The 18,217-nt window shown below is 38.4% G+C and overlaps 1 protein-coding gene across 2 annotated transcripts in view; it reads right to left on the bottom strand.

Annotated features, from left to right (window-relative positions):
- The window catches only part of OCLN (occludin), a 33,597-nt gene that overhangs the window by 2,851 nt on the left and 12,529 nt on the right, over positions 1-18,217 (bottom strand). For both annotated transcript variants that reach the window (XM_083355525.1, XM_083355526.1), the window contains exons 5-8: positions 12,257-12,393; positions 6,066-6,266; positions 4,804-4,975; positions 2,887-2,928 (exon numbers count right to left, since the gene is read on the bottom strand). In XM_083355525.1, coding sequence (XP_083211651.1) covers positions 2,887-2,928; positions 4,804-4,975; positions 6,066-6,266; positions 12,257-12,393 — 552 coding nt within the window. The remainder of the gene's footprint in view (positions 1-2,886; positions 2,929-4,803; positions 4,976-6,065; positions 6,267-12,256; positions 12,394-18,217) is intronic.

Raw genomic sequence — 18,217 nt, 5'->3', positions numbered from 1 at the left:
GATTCCAAAGCATTGTACAGCCTTAAAACAAGCAATATATATTAATAAGCTCTGTTCTTAAAAAACTTGTAAGTTAATTTGCATCATCCAAGAAGAGACATTACAATTTTTAGAATCTTACAGTCTTACATATTACAGCCTGATAAGTAATTCCTGCTTGTTTTATGGAATTGTTAAGTATATAGATCCAAAATTTCAGTTTAAAAATCAAATTAAGCAGCTATATTAAATAAAGCACAGTTCTCTTTTATTAATGGGATAGGATTCCATCATAATGGATCAAGATGTTCTCTGGGACGTTATAAATCAACAGTGGGATGAAGCCAGGCCAGGTTCTATTAGATTTAGAGTAACAACAAATTGACTCATTTAAATTATATTACTGAAATAAGAAAGACTTAGGGTATACAGGATTGAATTTGTGTTTGGAATACTGCCATCTAGTTCTGATAATTTCTCAGCCTTTAATTTTATTTTATGTCTCTGAAATCTGGCTGACAGATTTTACAAACCTGAAGTCTGCTTACTGCTATTAGTGATCTGTATGAACTTTCTTGTGTCTTACTTTTGTTTTCTCAAGGCCAGGCATTAAGAACTCTCAACATTTATTAGGGACAGAGGTAAGCAAATGTATATATGGTCAGTCAAATATATACATATGGTCAGTCATATTCGTACTGTATATCAGGATGTCATCAAGATACACCAGAATCCCTTTGTATAAATGATCATGTAGGACCTCACTTTTGTTCTTTTGCAGTAATACAGCTCCCTACAAAGGGCTCCCCTGGGCAGGGGTGCTTTAGAACTGGTTCAACAGCAAATAGGCTTTTTTAATGCCATTTTCGTGTTTCTCCAAACGTCTTCCCACCCCCTCACCCACTGATCGAGTGTCAAATATAGATATTTGTTTACTGTAGTTCTGATATCAGAAATTGAGAAGACATAGCTATGCTGATATCTTAAAGAAACACTATACTATTAACTGTTGTACTGAATACGGAGCTAATTTTACATTTATTTATTTATTTATTAATGGGATTTATATCCCGCCCTATCTCCCGAAGGACTCAGGGCGGCTAACAACAAAACATATAAGTAGTACAGAAATTAAGATAAAAATAAAATTAAAATCATCTGTGCAATAAATTAAAAATAAATTAAAAATAAATTAAAAATTGTAAATATAATTAAAATGCCTGTCAGTCCAGGTCAGCCAGGTGGAAAAGGAGTGTTTTGAGGCCGCGGCGAAAGGACTGGAGATTTTGGGCCATCCGAAGCTCAGGGGGGAGCTGATTCCATAGGACTGGCGCTCCCACAGAGAAGGCCCTCCCCCTGGGGGTCGCCAGCCGACATTGCCTAGCTGACGGTACCCTGAGGAGGCCTTCTCTGTGTGAGCGTACTGGGCGATGGGAATTCGTTCCCGGCAGCAGATGGTCCTGCAAGTATCCCGGGCCTAAGCCATGTAGGGCTTTGAAGGTAAGTACCAGCACCTTAAATCTCACCCGGAGGGCAACCGGTAGCCAATGCAACTCACGCAGGAGGGGTGTAATATGGGAGTATCGGGGTGCTCCCATCACTACCTGTGTAGCTGCACTCTGCACCAGCTGAAGCCTCCGGGTGGTCTTCAAGGGCAGCTCCATGTAGAGAGCATTACAGTAGTCTATACGGGAGGTAACGAGTGCGTGGGTGACTGTACGTAGGGCATCTCGGTCCAGAAAGGGGCGCAATTGGTATATTAGGCGAATCTGGGCAAATGCCCCCCTAGCCACGACTCCAATATGATCTTCAAAACTGAGTCGTGAATCTAGGAGGACGCCCAGATTGCGTGCTCTATCAATGGGAGGTAACTTCTCTCCTCCTATAGTCAAAGATGGAACCTCTTGGACTAAACGAGATGACGGTATGTAGAGCCACTCAGTCTTGGCCGGGTTGAGTTGAAGCCTCAGCCTTAGCATTATATAGAGGCAAAGATGAGCCCTTATTAATTTTTTAAGTTGGTCCACATATTGAGCCTATATTTCTATTATTTATTAGAATTAATATCATTACTTGCATTAGCTCCATCACTTGAACCTTTGAGTTTATTTCCTGTCTTCTCTTTCTGTTGATACAAGGTCTATCACTATTTCTTTAACTATGGCAGCTTTTTCTGTACATTTAAATCATCTCCCTTAGGCATCTCCTCCCTGAACCATAAAGCCTTTGATGGTCTTTACAACCACCATCCCTCCCCCTTAAGGATGCAGATAACAGCTTTCCCTATCTGAGATGGATTGAGGGTCAATTCTTAAAATAACAACAAACAGCAATTAGCATGGCAATTGTACTGTTAAGCAAAGTGCCCTAGGAATAAGAATATTCTGTCCCCAACAGGAGGACACTCAGAATTCCTAAGGCAACCCATCTGCATTTCCTACTACGGTAGTTACAAACTCCTTTATGAGAAGATCAAACTGTTTTCCTGCCTTTCTCTCTGAACCCTATATAAGATTTGCTGTGATCAGTATATGCACTCTTAGATCTTGAATCACTGTGATTAATATAAATTTGCCTAGTAAATTTCTTCACTTTGACTTATTTAAGGTTTGGTGTCATAAAATCCTAGTAGACAAGAGAATTGGCCCTGGGGAAAGTGCCTCTGCCTTCTTTGGCAGGTCCAAAGACTGTTTCCACAAGATGATCCTATCTATCTCAAGTGTTTGGGAAATAGGAAGCTGCTATTAAACAGGAGTTATGATGAGGAGCTCACATAGCAGCCTGTAGATGAAGAATGAGTAAGGAAATACACTAAATAATTTGAAATGTAAATAAGGATTCAACAATGAACATTTAAAATTACTTCTTAAACTGAGTCTTGCCACCACAGTTATTAAAACCACTTACTGATTTGATATCCTTCAATCTGTTGTATTCATCAGCTGCAGCCTATGAAAAAAAAGACCCAGTGTCAAATTAGAAACCATATAGTAGCTCATTATTTCTCAATCCTTTTCCTTCATTACGCAAAATGCTTATCAAACAATCCTGTTTATTACTAATAAGAAAATCCTTCTTTAAATGTGTTGTTTTTGGGTAATGGGTTTGTGTGTCCCTACCTAATTCAGATAATTTACCTATTGAGCTGAAACCCAATGCAGCTGGCAAATTATTGCTAAATCTTTACATACTTTGAAATATTAGAAATATGTATAGATATGTTAAAACATGCAGAACATAAGCATCTCTTTAAAGCAGTCATGTCTTTTTTTAAGCTTTCTTGTAAGCCTGAAAGAAATCACCATTTTAAGAATGAGGATATAGCTACCTTAATGAGCTAATCATAAAAGCAGGGGCATCTTGATCTCTCAAGATTATGATAATATTGTCTTCAGAAGATGAAGTACAAAATAAATTATGTAATTCCGTATCCATCATTTTATCCATTGTAGCACTAGAGATGAAGTCAAGGTTTGGGGCAGTGCAGCTGGCTCAGACTGCTGAAGGCCCTAAGTCACTACCTCAAGCCTAGACCCAGTGCTTCTGCTACTGCTGTACTGTGTGGCTTCTACCTACTGCTGTATTGTACCTAAGGCACTCAGGCACTCCTCTTAACAACCCATCAATCACTTAACAACTACAACTGCAATGACTTACAACTGAACTTCTGGTCTCAACTGTGTTTGTATGGAGAGGAACAAGAAAAACTGCAGTTGTAAAAAGATATTCTAAAAGAAGCCCAAAGCATTTTCCTTTATAACTATTGTTGAACAGACTGGAAGGATGTCTGAACCAAAAAATAGTGAAAAGAGACTTCAATACTCTTAGACCAGGAGTGTCAAACTCGCGACGTCACGTGATGTCGCGCGACGTATCGCGGGCCAGAAGTTTGACACCCCTGTCTTAGACTAACCTCAGAATATGAAATTGATCTTTAAGAAGGTTAAGATTTTAATGTGTCAGGAAGGAAGAAGCAATGAGTATTGAGACACTAACCTTCATGTGAAAGGTAAACTACTGAATATTATTTACTGTTAACCACCATAACAAATGGATAACCTTGTTGTCTGAACAAGTTTTAAAAGTTTCCTTAAAATGCCATTTCCTTTAAATCAGGGATATAGAGTTTATATGAAATGCTGATAAGACTCAAATTCTCAGCAGATTCAATCCGTGATTGCTGAGCAGGTGATCAGAGATTGGTACCCATTCCCCTGCTCAAAAAATAAAGTTTTTTAATCACAGGCAGTCTTATTAGTTAGATAAACTCCACTGTTCTGTGAAATTCGTAAAAGGAGAAATGCTTGTAGCCTTTTAAAGTATGATCAGACTAACTTCTAGGAAACAAAATTACAGTGATTATAAATGCCAATGTGCTTTTCTCTAGGTGCTATTTTTAAATTTTTTCCATTTTAATTCTTCAGTATCCTAAAAAACATCTGCGAACAAAATAACTTAATAGTCTTTAACCTTATTATTTTGCAAAAGTATATATTGCTTCATGTTTTAGAAGATTTCAAAAAACAAAAATAGGAAGCTGTGAAGCAATCCAGTCATATTAAATGACGCTAAAGGTGATTCACTCGGTGAGACAGCTGAAAAAGATTTGGTAATTACTGCAAATTGCTTCAACCTATTTTTTGAACATGACCTGAATAAAAAGCAGTTGCAACATCCTTAACTCTAGGATCAATTCTAGGGCCAACTTTTAAGATAACTTTAGGACCAACATTAACCAAAAACATAATAATCCCTTTCTTTATATAATTTAAAGTGGCGAATACATGAATTATCTGTTTACATCAGTTTAAATAAAGCTGCTACCTTATATTCTTCACTGCCTTCAATGTAGTCATCTAGTTCTTTGTCAAGACGAGAGAGTTCTTTACTGATCTCATCAAGTTCTGCTTGCAGTCGTTTGTATTCTTGTAATTCTGCATCAAAATCTCGCTTGTACGTTTGTCTTTGCTGGTCTGATGATACAGGTGGATACTCTCTAGATGACATGTAATTTAAAACGGATCTTGTAAAATGATTTGGGTCCATAATTATGGTCAGATTACACCCAAAACAAACTGATTTGCATTAGTCAAAACGTATCTTAACAAAAAAAATATGGGATTTTAAAGGAAGAAACTTGTATTTAGTTTGTTCCTAAAACACTCTGAATTTGCTCCAAATTCCACCAATTCTTGAAATGTACTTGACAGGCTATATTTTCTGCATCCTTTTTTCAAATGTACTAGACACAATGAGTAGTATATATTGACCAGACAGCAAACTATAACAGCTAATTTGATTTTCTACAGGCAATTCTCATTTAGGCGTAGGCACTTGTGGTTGAAAATGATTTTTACAAAATAAAGCAACATTTTATACTCAGATTGCACTCTTTCTTAACCCAACCCAACCCAAGGAACTTTTTTAAAAAAATGTTGACATGTGGGCTAATTAATGCTGATGAAATAGTTAAGATTTCCTTAAGCAAGTTTCTATTTTTATTGTCACATTTTGTGTGGGTGATTTTTTAAAAAGATGTTTGTCAGATTATGTCTAGAGTTGTTTGTTTCTGATTGAGTTTTATGAGAAAACAGTCTCTCAGTGCATTTCTTTTCATGGTTCTACACTTATATGCAAATAGTTATATGTTGATATCAAATGACACTAACACAGCAACTACATCTACCTTACCTTTCTCTTCTACCGAATCCCAAAACCTTACATTAATGCGCACATGCTTTCATAAAAGGCATGAGCTTCATCTCAGCCACAAATAGGATTAGTATTTTTCTTGGTAACAGGAAAGGTATTTCATCCATTTTTGTTAAAACATTAGATGTTAATTCCTAATAACTGTGAGACTGAACCCCAATTTTTATTCCTTCCTCTTTCCATAGCACACAGATATCTCCCAGAGTTGCTGGGCAACAGGCAGCATATACATTTAAATCATCATCATCATCATCATCATCATCATCATCATCATCATCATCATCATCATCATCAATACTCTTAGATATTGCTAGAACTAAGATCTTCTACTATTAGTGCTATAACAACAGCTAAATAGGTGAAGTTGCCAATACCTGTCCCAGTTCTCATCCAGTTCATCACAAGATTCGCCACCTGTGGTATAATCAGCATCATAATTATCACTAGTGGCTCTTCTTGTTCTTCCTCTTTTCTTTCTACGTGGGGGATCCTTAGCTGACCCATTGTAACTGTTGGTGTTCAGATACTGGGACTGTTTTAGGTCTTTTGTTAAGGGAGCAACAACTTCAGGTACCCTGTTAAAATGTAAAGATAATTAGTTCTCAAGCTCATACCAAAAACATCAAAAATGCAGGGGGATTTTGCTATATTATGCAAGAAATATTCATATAAAAGAACTATGTTACATGGATTAACAGATGGACAACATAACATTTTTTTAGTGACAAATAGTGTAGTACTCTTGTTATATGTATTGTTTATTGTTCTATATTCTATTTTGTGGTATAAGCCGGTATCCTTTTCTAAAGGTACAAATAATGAACAAATTATTAGTTGCATATTTAATGATTAGAATTGCAATTATACTTCAGCCAATAGATCTTTAAGTTATTCCCCTGTAATTACCTAATGATAAAAAGAAAAGCAAAAGAATGTACTGAATTGTATGAATTATATTTGTATTGGAAATATTTATATTTTAGAACATTGAAACAGAATGAAGCAGCACTAGGTGCCTGGTTATTATAGGCTTCTACAAAATTAAAACATAATTGCTGGGCATTAATGACTGGACAAGTCACTTCCAGAATCTGAATGGCTAAATACTGTTGTTGCCCATTACACAATGGCCAGTCTGCAAAGCCTACAGCCTACAACATTTTTCAAACTTGGCAACTTTAAGATGTACTGTATAAACTTCAACTTCCAGAATTCTGGGAGTTGAAGCCCACCATCATAAAGCTACTAAGTTTGGAAAAACTGGCATACAATGATCACTTTCTGGAGCTAATAAATTAAATAATTGCATATTCCCCCCCATTACTACTTTCTTTCCCTTTTCTTTGTTGTATTTCTTTGTGAGTTATTTATAAGCTAATGAGCAACAAAACTCTCAGAATAACCCACATATTTTTTTTGTCAAGATCAAGAATGAAAAATAAGTCCTTCTGGGTCTAATGGAAAAAGAAGTAGAAAAAATTTTAGAACTCTGATTTTATATATGATGATGGTAGCAAGATTGCTCTGTGCACAAAAGTGGAAGGATGCCTCGATTTCTACCATGGACGAATGGTTACAAAAGCTGATGGAATTAGCAGAGATGGCCAAATTGACTGTGCTGATTAAAGAAAAGAACATAAGTATTTTTGTTTCTACTTGGAAACCGCTTCTGGACTTTGTGCTTGAGGTGGAAAAAAATTATGTTATGATGTTTTACCCATTAGATTGATTTGCTGATACAGAAGTGGCTAGTGCACACTACTATAGAAATGTAAAAGTTGAGATTTGATTTTAATGTCTGATTTTACTGCAACAGAATCAGAAGTCAATACTTTTGTTTCTTCCCCTCCCTTTCTTCACATCGTTTTCCCTTTTTTTACTCGTCCCTTACTATTTGCTTTTGTATTTTCACATTTTATGTTATAAATGAATAAAACTAATTAAAAAAAATGAAAAATAAGGTTTATAGTACTGTATCTTTATTCTGTTAGCAATAATATGCATACATTAAATAGCCAAGCATCCACCATCCATTCCTAGTACTCTACATTCACAATCAAGTTAAATAGCAAATTTATATATACACTCTTATTTTAGTATATTCATACACACACACACATATGAATTAGTATATATTCATATACTAAAATAAAACTGAGACACGCAACAATATTTATTAGTTTCTGTAGTCGTGAAGAATGTGTGAGCTCCCAATTACAATCCTTTTAAGCGCAACTTAATGCTTACTTGAAAACTTTTATTGTAAATCCAGGTTAGTTAGACTCTGATCTTTTTCTCTTCTCTAGCAAAACAAGAACAATGCTTCTTTATCTAGCTTCACACTGTAAAAGCTAAGGAAAGGGAAGTATTGTTTATTTTCTACTATTCAAGTAGCCCCGTCCAAGTGTTTTGGACAACCTGCCATCTGAAAAGCAAATCTCAACTTTCCCCTGTAGATCAGAGTGGCAAAAAGTATGGTCTAGCAGCTACATCCTTTCTGTAACCCCAAGAATGTGACCATGCCCCCCCTCCATGTGCATCAAAATTTGGAGCATCTTGGTGAGTTTGAAAAAAGCAAATTGGGTGCTTTAAAACTTTCAAATTCTCTGGTTACCTATTTCATCCCTTAAACTCCTCTCAAAATGGACGTTGGCTATACAAAGTACAGTGTAAAGGTAAAGGTAAAGGTTCCCCCGCACATGCGTGCTAGTCGTTTCCGACTCTAGGGGCCGGTGCTCATCTCCGTTTCATAGCCGAAGAGCCAGTGTTTGTCCGAGGACGTCTCCGTGGTCATGTGGCCGGCATGACTAGACGCCAAAGGCGCACGGAACGCTGTTACCTTCCCACCGTAGTGGTCCCTATTTTTCTACTTGCATTTTTACGTGCTTTCGAACTGCTAGGTGGGCAGAAGCTGGGACGAGTAACAGGCGCTCACTCTGTTACGCGGCACTCGGGATTCGACCCGCCAAACTGCCGACCTTCTGATCGACAAGCTCAGCGTCCTAACCCACTGAGCCACCGCGTCCCTTCAAAAGTACAGTGTAGCACATGACAAAACCTGCCAACTATATCAAAGATATAAATATTACATCTAAATTGCACATCTCTGATGAAAATGGTGCAACAAACCAGGAATTTTCAAGATCACAAAGCATATCTGAAGTTTGTAGTGTGTTGAAGGGCACTCTAAAAACTGGTAGGGTAAGCAGCAGGGCTTTCTGTTTACTAAATAGCTCCACGGTACTCTCAAAATACTTCTGTATGAGAAGGCAAACTCATATAGATGCCTCTTAACAGTACAGCAGACATTGTTGGGAAAGCAATAATGGATGTAAGAAAAAGCAAGCCAGGCTTGTAAACGAAAGGAAATATCACAATATATCTCTTTGAAATGTAAAATGATTATGTTCGGCATCTCTCCAATAATCTAAATTACTGATGTTTCTCATATAATGCTCTTTCAAAACTACTACTTAGTTAAATACATGGGAGAAAATGAACTAAAAGAATCTTTCTAACATTATCATATTTATCCCAAAGAATTACAAATTCACCCCCATCTCCAATGGAAGAGTAAACAGCAAAAAGAAAAAAATATCTAGACAAAAATCCTGTTTGGCTCCCCTTTACTAATTTAGGCTTGCCAAGTCCCACTAAAACCAATTCTGGGCTCTCTTTCTGTAATAAATATATGCATGTAAAACACTTGTACTTACACAATGCATACTTGTCAAAAGTGTCTAAAAAAAGAAGAGCTAGAATTTGGGGGGTGGGGGTGGGGAGGAGCATAAATTGAATTACAACTAAATCCTGGATTTAACATACTAAGTAGTATCCATGAAAAGAATGACCGTTAAATCCATATGATATTGTAAATGTGAATGTTTTAAGCATGGGAAGATTATTTTATGCATACATATTTTATTCATTTTAAGTATGTATATCTCAGGCAGTTATATATGCAAACAATAGGAAATATGTCTTTATGCATGCATAAAATGGCAAACAGGATTCCACACATTTGAAGGAAATTACAGATTTTATTCATAGCATCCAGAGTCCATTAAACAAGGCTGTTAACTCAAGGGTTAACTTGTATTAACTATGGGTGATTCAAATTATCTCATTTAGAAAACCAGTTGTCCTCAGCACCAAAGAACCTCTGCCTCTCTCACCTACAAAGCAGCCTCCTCTGCAGAAATACACAAACACACAATCTCTGACACGCACATATTTCTCTCCTCTTTTCAGCAGAAATAGTATAAAGGTGGTGAAAAACAGGGTGGAGGTAGGAGGCAAAAGGGTGCTGTATTTGGAAGGAAAGCAATGAAAAGGGAGGGGACAAAATTGTGCGGAAATGATGGGATGATATAACTGGACAGGAAAAAAATACTGTAAAACAGAGTATCTTGTTAAGGATTAAAGAATGACTCAAATCTGGCAGGCATGTAGTCCCAAACAACAAATCAGGATGACATTCTCAATTCACAGATAATCTTCTTTCCATTAAGTAGACAAATGAGAGAAAACTGAGTATTGCTGCCAATCAGGAAGCCAAAGTAGATCAATTGCCTTAAGACCCAGAAATATTGGCTTCATGCCTTCTGCTTACTGTAGATTTCATCATAGCGTCCTTTAAACATATTACCAATCTAAACTGCAACACAAAGACAATGTTGTAGTAGAAAATACAGTCAAGAAACTAAGACAATATCATGACGAAATAACTTATTTCAGGTGAAAAGACGGGGGGGGGGATTTTCCAGAAAGCAACTTAAGCAAAAATTAAAGCCAGGGGGGAAAAGTTAAATTTAATCATTTACCACTGTGACAAACTCTGGGAGGATTCTGGTGGCTGCACCCAAGACTTCTAAATGCAGTTATGTGATCCTGGATCGCAGGCTGTCTGTCTGAGCTCTACTTTCTTACCAAGCCCTGGCAGTCTCAGAGAGCACAGGGTTCACCATAATTGTATATTTATATACTACGTTATCAAAAGACAAACTGACTTATTCTTATCCAAACAAAGGCTATCTTATACAAATAAAGATTAGAACTGGAACATACATATAAGACAGTCATTTCATTAATACAAAACTACATTTGAACAAACTGCAGTTTCCCATCCCCTATTTAGAACTTTTTTTAAATTTTGGTCATTAGATCTACATAACCTGCAACTTTTCAGTGTATTGAATATGCTTGCAAAGTACCATGTATAACTCAATTTATGGATTTAATTTTAAATACGATAGTTAATAAATTAAGCACAATTGCTTGTTTTAGACAAAAAAAAGATGAGTCTTCAGGGCAAGCTTGATTCTTGGTGAGTGTGGGGGTGCCCATGTATTCTCCTTAGAAAACATTACAAAATAGTTTGCCTTCTTTGGGTTGGATTTCAACCTCCCAGTTTAACTACAGTCTGGCAAACCTTGGAAGCCTCTCATTCTAGAATTAAAAAGGTAAAGTTTCCCCCGCACATGCGTGCTAGTCATTTCCAACTCTAGGGGCCGGTGCTCATCTCCGTTTCAAAGCCGAAGAGCCAGCGCTTGTCCAAGGACGTCTCCGTGGTCATGTGGCCGGCATGACTAGATGCCAAAGGCGCACAGAACGTTGTTACCTTCCCACCGTAGTGGTCCCTATTTTTCTACTTGCATTTTTACGTGCTTTCAAACTGCTAGGTTGGCAGAAGCTGGGACAAGTAACAGGTGCTCACTCTGTTACGCAGCACTCGGGATTTGACCCGCCAAACTGCCGACCTTCTGATCAACAAGCTCAGCATCCTAACCCACTGAGCCACTGCGTCCCTGTAGAATTAATTAGGCCCAATTAATACCTCGTATTTATGATATTTATCAGTGCGTTATTAAAATTGTTAAAGTATTTGGGTTGATCATGTGCAAGCATATTCATATTTAATGTCCTTGACTTATAACCACAACTGAGTCCAGAATTTCTGTCATTATGCAAGACATGTATTGAGTGAATTTTGCCCCATTTTATGACCTTTCTTGCCACCGTTAAGTGAATTACTGCAGTGTTAGTAACAAGGTTACTGAGTTAATCTGGCTTCCCCATTGCTTTCAAAAGGTTGCAAAAGTCGGTCATATGACCCCGGGACCCTCCACCATCATAAATAGGAGTCAGTTGCCCAGCATCTGAACTTTGATCAGGTGATCCTGGGGATGCTGCAATGGTTGTAAATGTGAAAAACAGTCATAACTCACTTTTTCACGACCATTATAATTTGGAACTATCAATAAACAAACTGTTGTAATGCTGCTGTTATAAAGAATAAGAACCCCATTAGAAAAAAGAGCGAAAGTAAATTTGATACACTGTAAATCAATTAGTAGCAGAAACAAATCTCTGAAAGGACCGAAAGCTAGAATGAATAACACAGATTTTAAAAGTTTCACCAACAGCAATATAATGAGAATTCATGGTCTACAAAATTGCTCTAGGAAGGAGCAAATTCTCATATGGCTTGCACCCAGGTTTTTGCCTGACTTTCAAATACATTGCATTCATTCAATGAAGCAGAAATATAGGCATGATTACTCACGGACTAGTTGTGTAGTTGTCGTTGCGAATCTGATGCACGGGAGCATCAGAAATTGAGTATCCCATAGAACTGGCAATTCGATCTGGATAATCAGTCCCTGAGGCAGCTGCCACTGGCCCTGCACTTACATTCTTAACCTGGAAGAACATACATGACATAACATTGAGAAGGATACAATTAATCTAGTACTTCATGTTCTAATTGGTTAGACTTCGTATGTTTAAATATTACATAACACTGTCAGGAAACAAGAGAGAAGGTATTAGCTTCTGCAATAGAAACACACCACTAACAAAGATATGGGGTTCCAGTGACAGGCCACTGCGCTCCAAATATAATTATGGAGTGATTCCATTGCCAACATTTTTCACTAGGTTTTCTTCAGTACAACCGGAATAAACAGGAATCACTTTAATTTAGCAGAATAAATGCAAGATTGTTTGTTTGTTTGTTTAATATAGTCACCCATTTTCAGTTTTATGTGACTCTAGATGGAATTGGCCACCAATGGACTTTCAACATTCATGGGGAATAAGATTAACAATGGCTTCAGTCATAATGGCTATACCTACCATCTCTAGGATGAGAAATAGCATAGCTCTGAATACTGCCACAGGAGAACACTGGACTACCATCTGTATAATCTCCTTGTCTACTTCTACTTTCCATCTGAGGAGATGATGTGACAAATTGTTTTCCCCTTCATTCATAATGACCATTTCTTCTAGGCCAGCGGTCCTCAAACCTTCCAACTTGGCAGTCCAATGAGGAAGGCTGATAGTTCGGTGTGAGTGTTGGGCACGTATGAGCACAAGGACCCTCTGCTCGTGCAAGTGGAGCTGCAAGCAGGAGTGCTTGCCTGCCACTTGCACAGCCCAGTAGTGGTTTGTGGCCCAGGGGCTAGGAGAAACAGCATTTACTGGTGTCATTTTAGGAATTTTCATATGTGCTTCAGTTAAAAAAAAAACATGTCGTAATTCTTGACTAGGGACGCAGTGGCTCAGTGGGCTAGGACGCTGAGCTTGTCGATCAGAAGGTCAGCAGTTTGGCGGGTCGAATCCCGAGTGCCGCGTAGCAGAGTGAGCACCAGTTACTCGTCCCAGCTTCTGCCAACCTAGCAGTTCGAAAGCACGTAAAAATGCAAGTAGAAAAATAGGGACCACTACGGTGGGAAGGTAACGGCGTTCCGTGCGCCTTTGGCGTCTAGTCATGCCGGCCACATGACCACGGAGACGTCCTCGGACAAGCGCTGGCTCTTTGGCTTTGAAACGGAAATGAGCACCGGCCCCTAGAGTTGGAAACGACTAGCACGCATGTGCGGGGAAACCTTTACCTTTACCTTTAATTCTTGACTTAAGACCACAATTGTGACCACAATTTCTGTTGTAAGTTGTTGGACACTTAAATTGAGTCAGATTCGATTTTACAATTGTTTTTGGCAAACATTAAGTGACCCCAGCTTCCCCCCAAAGGGTCATAAATCATGATCATTTGACTAGACACTGAACCTGTCATATATACAAGTTGATTATCAAGTGCCCAAATTGTGATCATGCAACTGCGAAGGTGATGCAATAGTTGTAAGTGCAAATTTTTAAAAAAGCCATTGTAAATTACTTTTTCTGAGGCTGCTGTAACTTTAAACTGGTGTTAAACAAATGATTGTAAGCCAAAAACTATCTGTAAGCCTGGAAAATGCCAAGGGCTGTATGCTACATTAAAAGACCAGCCAGCCTTATTTTATCCAAGTGTTTGTGTGATTTGTTTCTGGTTCAAAGCTTCGTATGAACCCAGAAATTGGGTAACTAATGCGTTCTGTAAATTAGTCATGTGTAAGTACCTCATACTGATACACAATAGCTCCTATAATTGTGCAAAGGTAGGAAATCTGCTCTCCAGACATTCATGAATCATAGTGCCGAGCCACCCTAAACAGCATGACCAATTGTGTGAGTTTTACTTTAGCAACATTTGAGTGTGTCACTGAATCCCAATCTTTCAGTAGTAACCCTTGTATGCAGCTGCTCACACTAAGAACAGAAGTTTTACTAGAAATTTTTCTTCCTATCAGATAAAAAGGAGCAAAAACAGATTTAGTCTCATTCTTTACCACATTACAGCATGTGAAGCAGCAACATCTCAGTTAAACTAGTATAAACAATTACCATTCTAGGATAAGAAAGCAGCAATCCAACAAAAACCCGGTCCTCCAGGATACATATCCTAATTAAAAGCTTAACATACATGTCAATCAGCCAACTGAAGAGAAAAAAAGGTATTGACAACAGCCATGTTTTGTAACAAAAAGAGAACCAGCAGGAAATGCACCCTGTTGAAATGCATTCAACAGAGAAGAGCCAATTCTGCACCTGTTTTAACTCACTGTTCAAAATAGAATTTAAGGACTTTTTCTTTTCACTTAAGGGTCCACCTATAGATATGGCTCCAGTATTTATGGGAATTGGACAAACTGACAGATAAATGAGTCATACTCCAAAAGAATTTCCAAGCAAATGTGAAAGACACTCATTTATATATTCAGGAATATTCAGCCTAAAGTATTAGCTTGGTAACAAAAATTATTAACAATGCTAACTGCAAGGCAAGATGTCACAGAAATAAATATGGTCAGGTAAGTAATGTGATATAAAGGTAAAGGTAAAGGTTCCCCCGCACATGCGTGCTAGTTGTTTCTGACTCTAGGGGCCGGTGCTCATCTCCGTTTCAAAGCCAAAGAGCCAGCGTTTGTCCGAGGACATCTCTGTGGTCATGTGGCCGGCATGACTAGATGCCAAAGGTGCACGGAACGCTGTTACCTTCCTACCATAGTGGTCCCTATTTTTCTACTTGCATTTTTACGTGCTTTCGAACTGCTAGGTTGGCAGAAGCTGGGATGAGTAACAGGAGCTCACTCTGTTACGTGGCACTTGGGATTTGACCCGCCAAACTGTCGACCTTCTGATCAACAAGCTCAGCGTCCTAACCCACTGAGCCACCGCGTCCCATATAATGTGATATAACTTCATGCTAAGAAGACCATGTGGCTAAAACAATATCTGCTAAAGACAGCAATCCATATATTAGCAATAGCACTTAGATTTATATACCGCTTCACAGTGCATAACCAACCCTCGGTCCGTGGACCAGTACCAGACCGCGGCATGCCAGCAACCGGTCCTCACAAACAAGCAAAGCCCCATCCGCGGGATACAGGCAGCACAGAAAATCACACACCTTCTGGTCCACAGAAAAACCTCTCTCCATGGAACAGGTCCCTGGTACCCAAATGGTTGAGGACCTCTGCTTTACAGCTCTCTATATATAGTTTGCAGAGTCAGCATATTGCCCCCAGCAATCTGGATCCTCGTTTTACTGACCTTGGAAGGATGGAAGGCTGAGTCAACGTTGAGCCTGTGAAAATCGAACTGCCGAACTGCTGGCAGTCAGCAGAAATAGCTTGCAGTGCTGCATTCTAACCACTACGCCACCACATCTTGCTTATTCCTTCAAGGTACAGTGGTGCTTAAAAGTTTGTGAATCTTTTTGAATGTTCAATATTCCTGCATAAATATGGCCTGAAACACAATCTATTCTCCACACTCATCTTAAAATCTAGATAAAGAGAACCCAATTAAACAAATGAGTCAAAAACATTATACCGGCAAATTCTATTAAAAAAAAATGTCAGGGTATCTATCCATGAACTGAAGCTCAAGAGAAAGTGTGCCATGCAAAAGACAACAACCCAAAATACTTAAGTTGCATGGCCAAAGAATTGTTCAGGCAAAAGAAAGTTAATGTTTTGGAATGGCCATTACAATGTCCTTAGCTTAAACCTATGGAAATGTTGTGGATGGAGCAGAGGCAGGCAGTTCCTGAGGAAAGCTACCAAGAACCTTGAGTTGAAGCTGTTCTGTAAAGGCTAAAATTCCTCCAAGCTGATGTGCAAGGCTGATCAAGTTATCAGAAACATTTAGTTGCACTTATTGCTGCCTGGGGGTAGGGGGGGATTGGGCAAACCAGTACTGAAAGCAAAAGTTCATCTGCTGTTGCCACACACAATCACAGGATCTGGCTTTGGATCATTTTCCTTTAAAATCAGTGAATAAGTATAATGATTTTGACCCATTTGCTTACTCTTTATCTAGTTTTAGTACTTGTGTGGAGGATAGATCACATCTTAGATCATCTAGGAGCTGTGACTAGGGGGGCTTTCGCCCAGGTTCGCCTGGTGCGCCAGTTGCGGCCCTATCTAAGCCGGGATGATTTATGCACGGTCACTCATGCGCTCGTGGCCTCTCGTCTGGACTACTGCAACGCTCTCTACATGGGGCTGCCCTTGAGGACCACCCGGAAGCTCCAACTGGTACAGAATGCAGCCGCGAGAGTTGTGTTGGGAGTCTCCCGATACTCCCACGTTACACCTTTGCTCCGTGAGCTGCATTGGTTACCAGTTGCCTTCCGGGTGAGATTCAAGGTACTAGTAATGGTGTTCAAAGCCCTCCATGGCAGGGGGCCGGAGTACCTCAGGGAACATCTGCTGCCGGCATCAAGCTCCCTGCGCCCTGTGCGTTCCCACAGAGAGGGCCTCCTCAGGGTGCCACCGATCAGAGAATGTCGATTGGTGGTCCCCAGGGGGAGATCCTTCTCTGTGGGCGCTCCGGAGCTGTGGAATCAGTTACCGGTAGAGCTCCGGATGGCGCCCGATCTTCGCTCCTTTCGTCGCGATCTCAAGACGTTTTTGTTTGTACAAGCCGGCCTAGCCTGATGGGGATTGGTGGGGTTTTTTATTTTTTTGTATTCTTAATTTTATCTTTGGGGTTTTATAATTGTATATCAATTGTTTTAAAATTGGGCAATCATTTAATTTCTTTTTAATATTTGTATTTTGTATTTTACTCTTGCCCTGTGAACCGCCCTGAGTCCTCAGGGAGAAGGGCGGTATAGAAATATTATTAAATTAAATTAAATTAAATCTTTTTGCAAAAATATTAAAATTTCAAAAGAGTTCACAAACTTTTAAGCACCACTGTATACTGAGGTAGATTTGTATTCTTAGCTGCTGTAAGGCTGTTATGAGCTTCATACTAGAAATGATTCCTTCCTTGGAAAAATGGTAATAAGCTGTGGAGGTATCTTTGATCTTCAGAATAATTTTGTGTATTAAAAGTAAATCTGAATTTCATTATAGTGTAATCAGAAATAACTCCTGGACTATAATTTAATTTTTGATATACACCACTCCACAAATTTGTTTTTCTAATGTACAGAATTTAATGTATAGAAAAGAGATATAATGTGTAGTTCAACTTAATGGAAAATTAGATGCTGGTATTCATTGCATTCATTATTAAGAATGATTTACACTCTTTTGACTATTGTTCCTAATAAGTAAGCTTGAAGCTTAATAGTGATTTTTAGGGCTCTTTAAATTGAAATATTCCTTTATTTCTCTAGTTTATATTTTTTATTTAAATGTTTAATTACAAAAAGGCATCAATCCTGAAGCCTTGATGCTTTTTGTCTTAATATAAAACAAGTTGTCACAAAACTTTAAAGGCAAAATATTCTCTCCGTGAAAAGAGAGCTATAGTTCATATATCATGTAAACCATTGTTTAATATTTGTTGAATAAATCACACTTGCCAAAGTTAAAAAAACAGGCTCTAAATACATGATTAATACACTACACAAATCATATTATGGCTTAAGGTTTTTGTGTATCCGTTTATTGATACAGGTAGTCCTTAATTTGCAACCATTCATTAATTATTTGGAGTTACAATGGTACTGAAAAAGGTGACTTATGACCGTTTTTCACACTTACAAGCATTGCAGTATCCCCATGGTCACATGATCAAAATCCAGATGCTTGCAAACTGGCATGTATTGCTGTGTCCCTGGGTCATGTGATCACCTTTTATGATCTTCTGACAAGCAAAGCTGGTGGAGAGGCCTGAT

The sequence above is a fragment of the Vipera ursinii genome, assembly GCF_947247035.1.
Source record: "Vipera ursinii genome assembly, chromosome: 2".
NCBI lineage: Eukaryota > Metazoa > Chordata > Lepidosauria > Squamata > Viperidae > Vipera > Vipera ursinii.
This window is presented reverse-complemented; position numbering and strand designations above follow the sequence as displayed.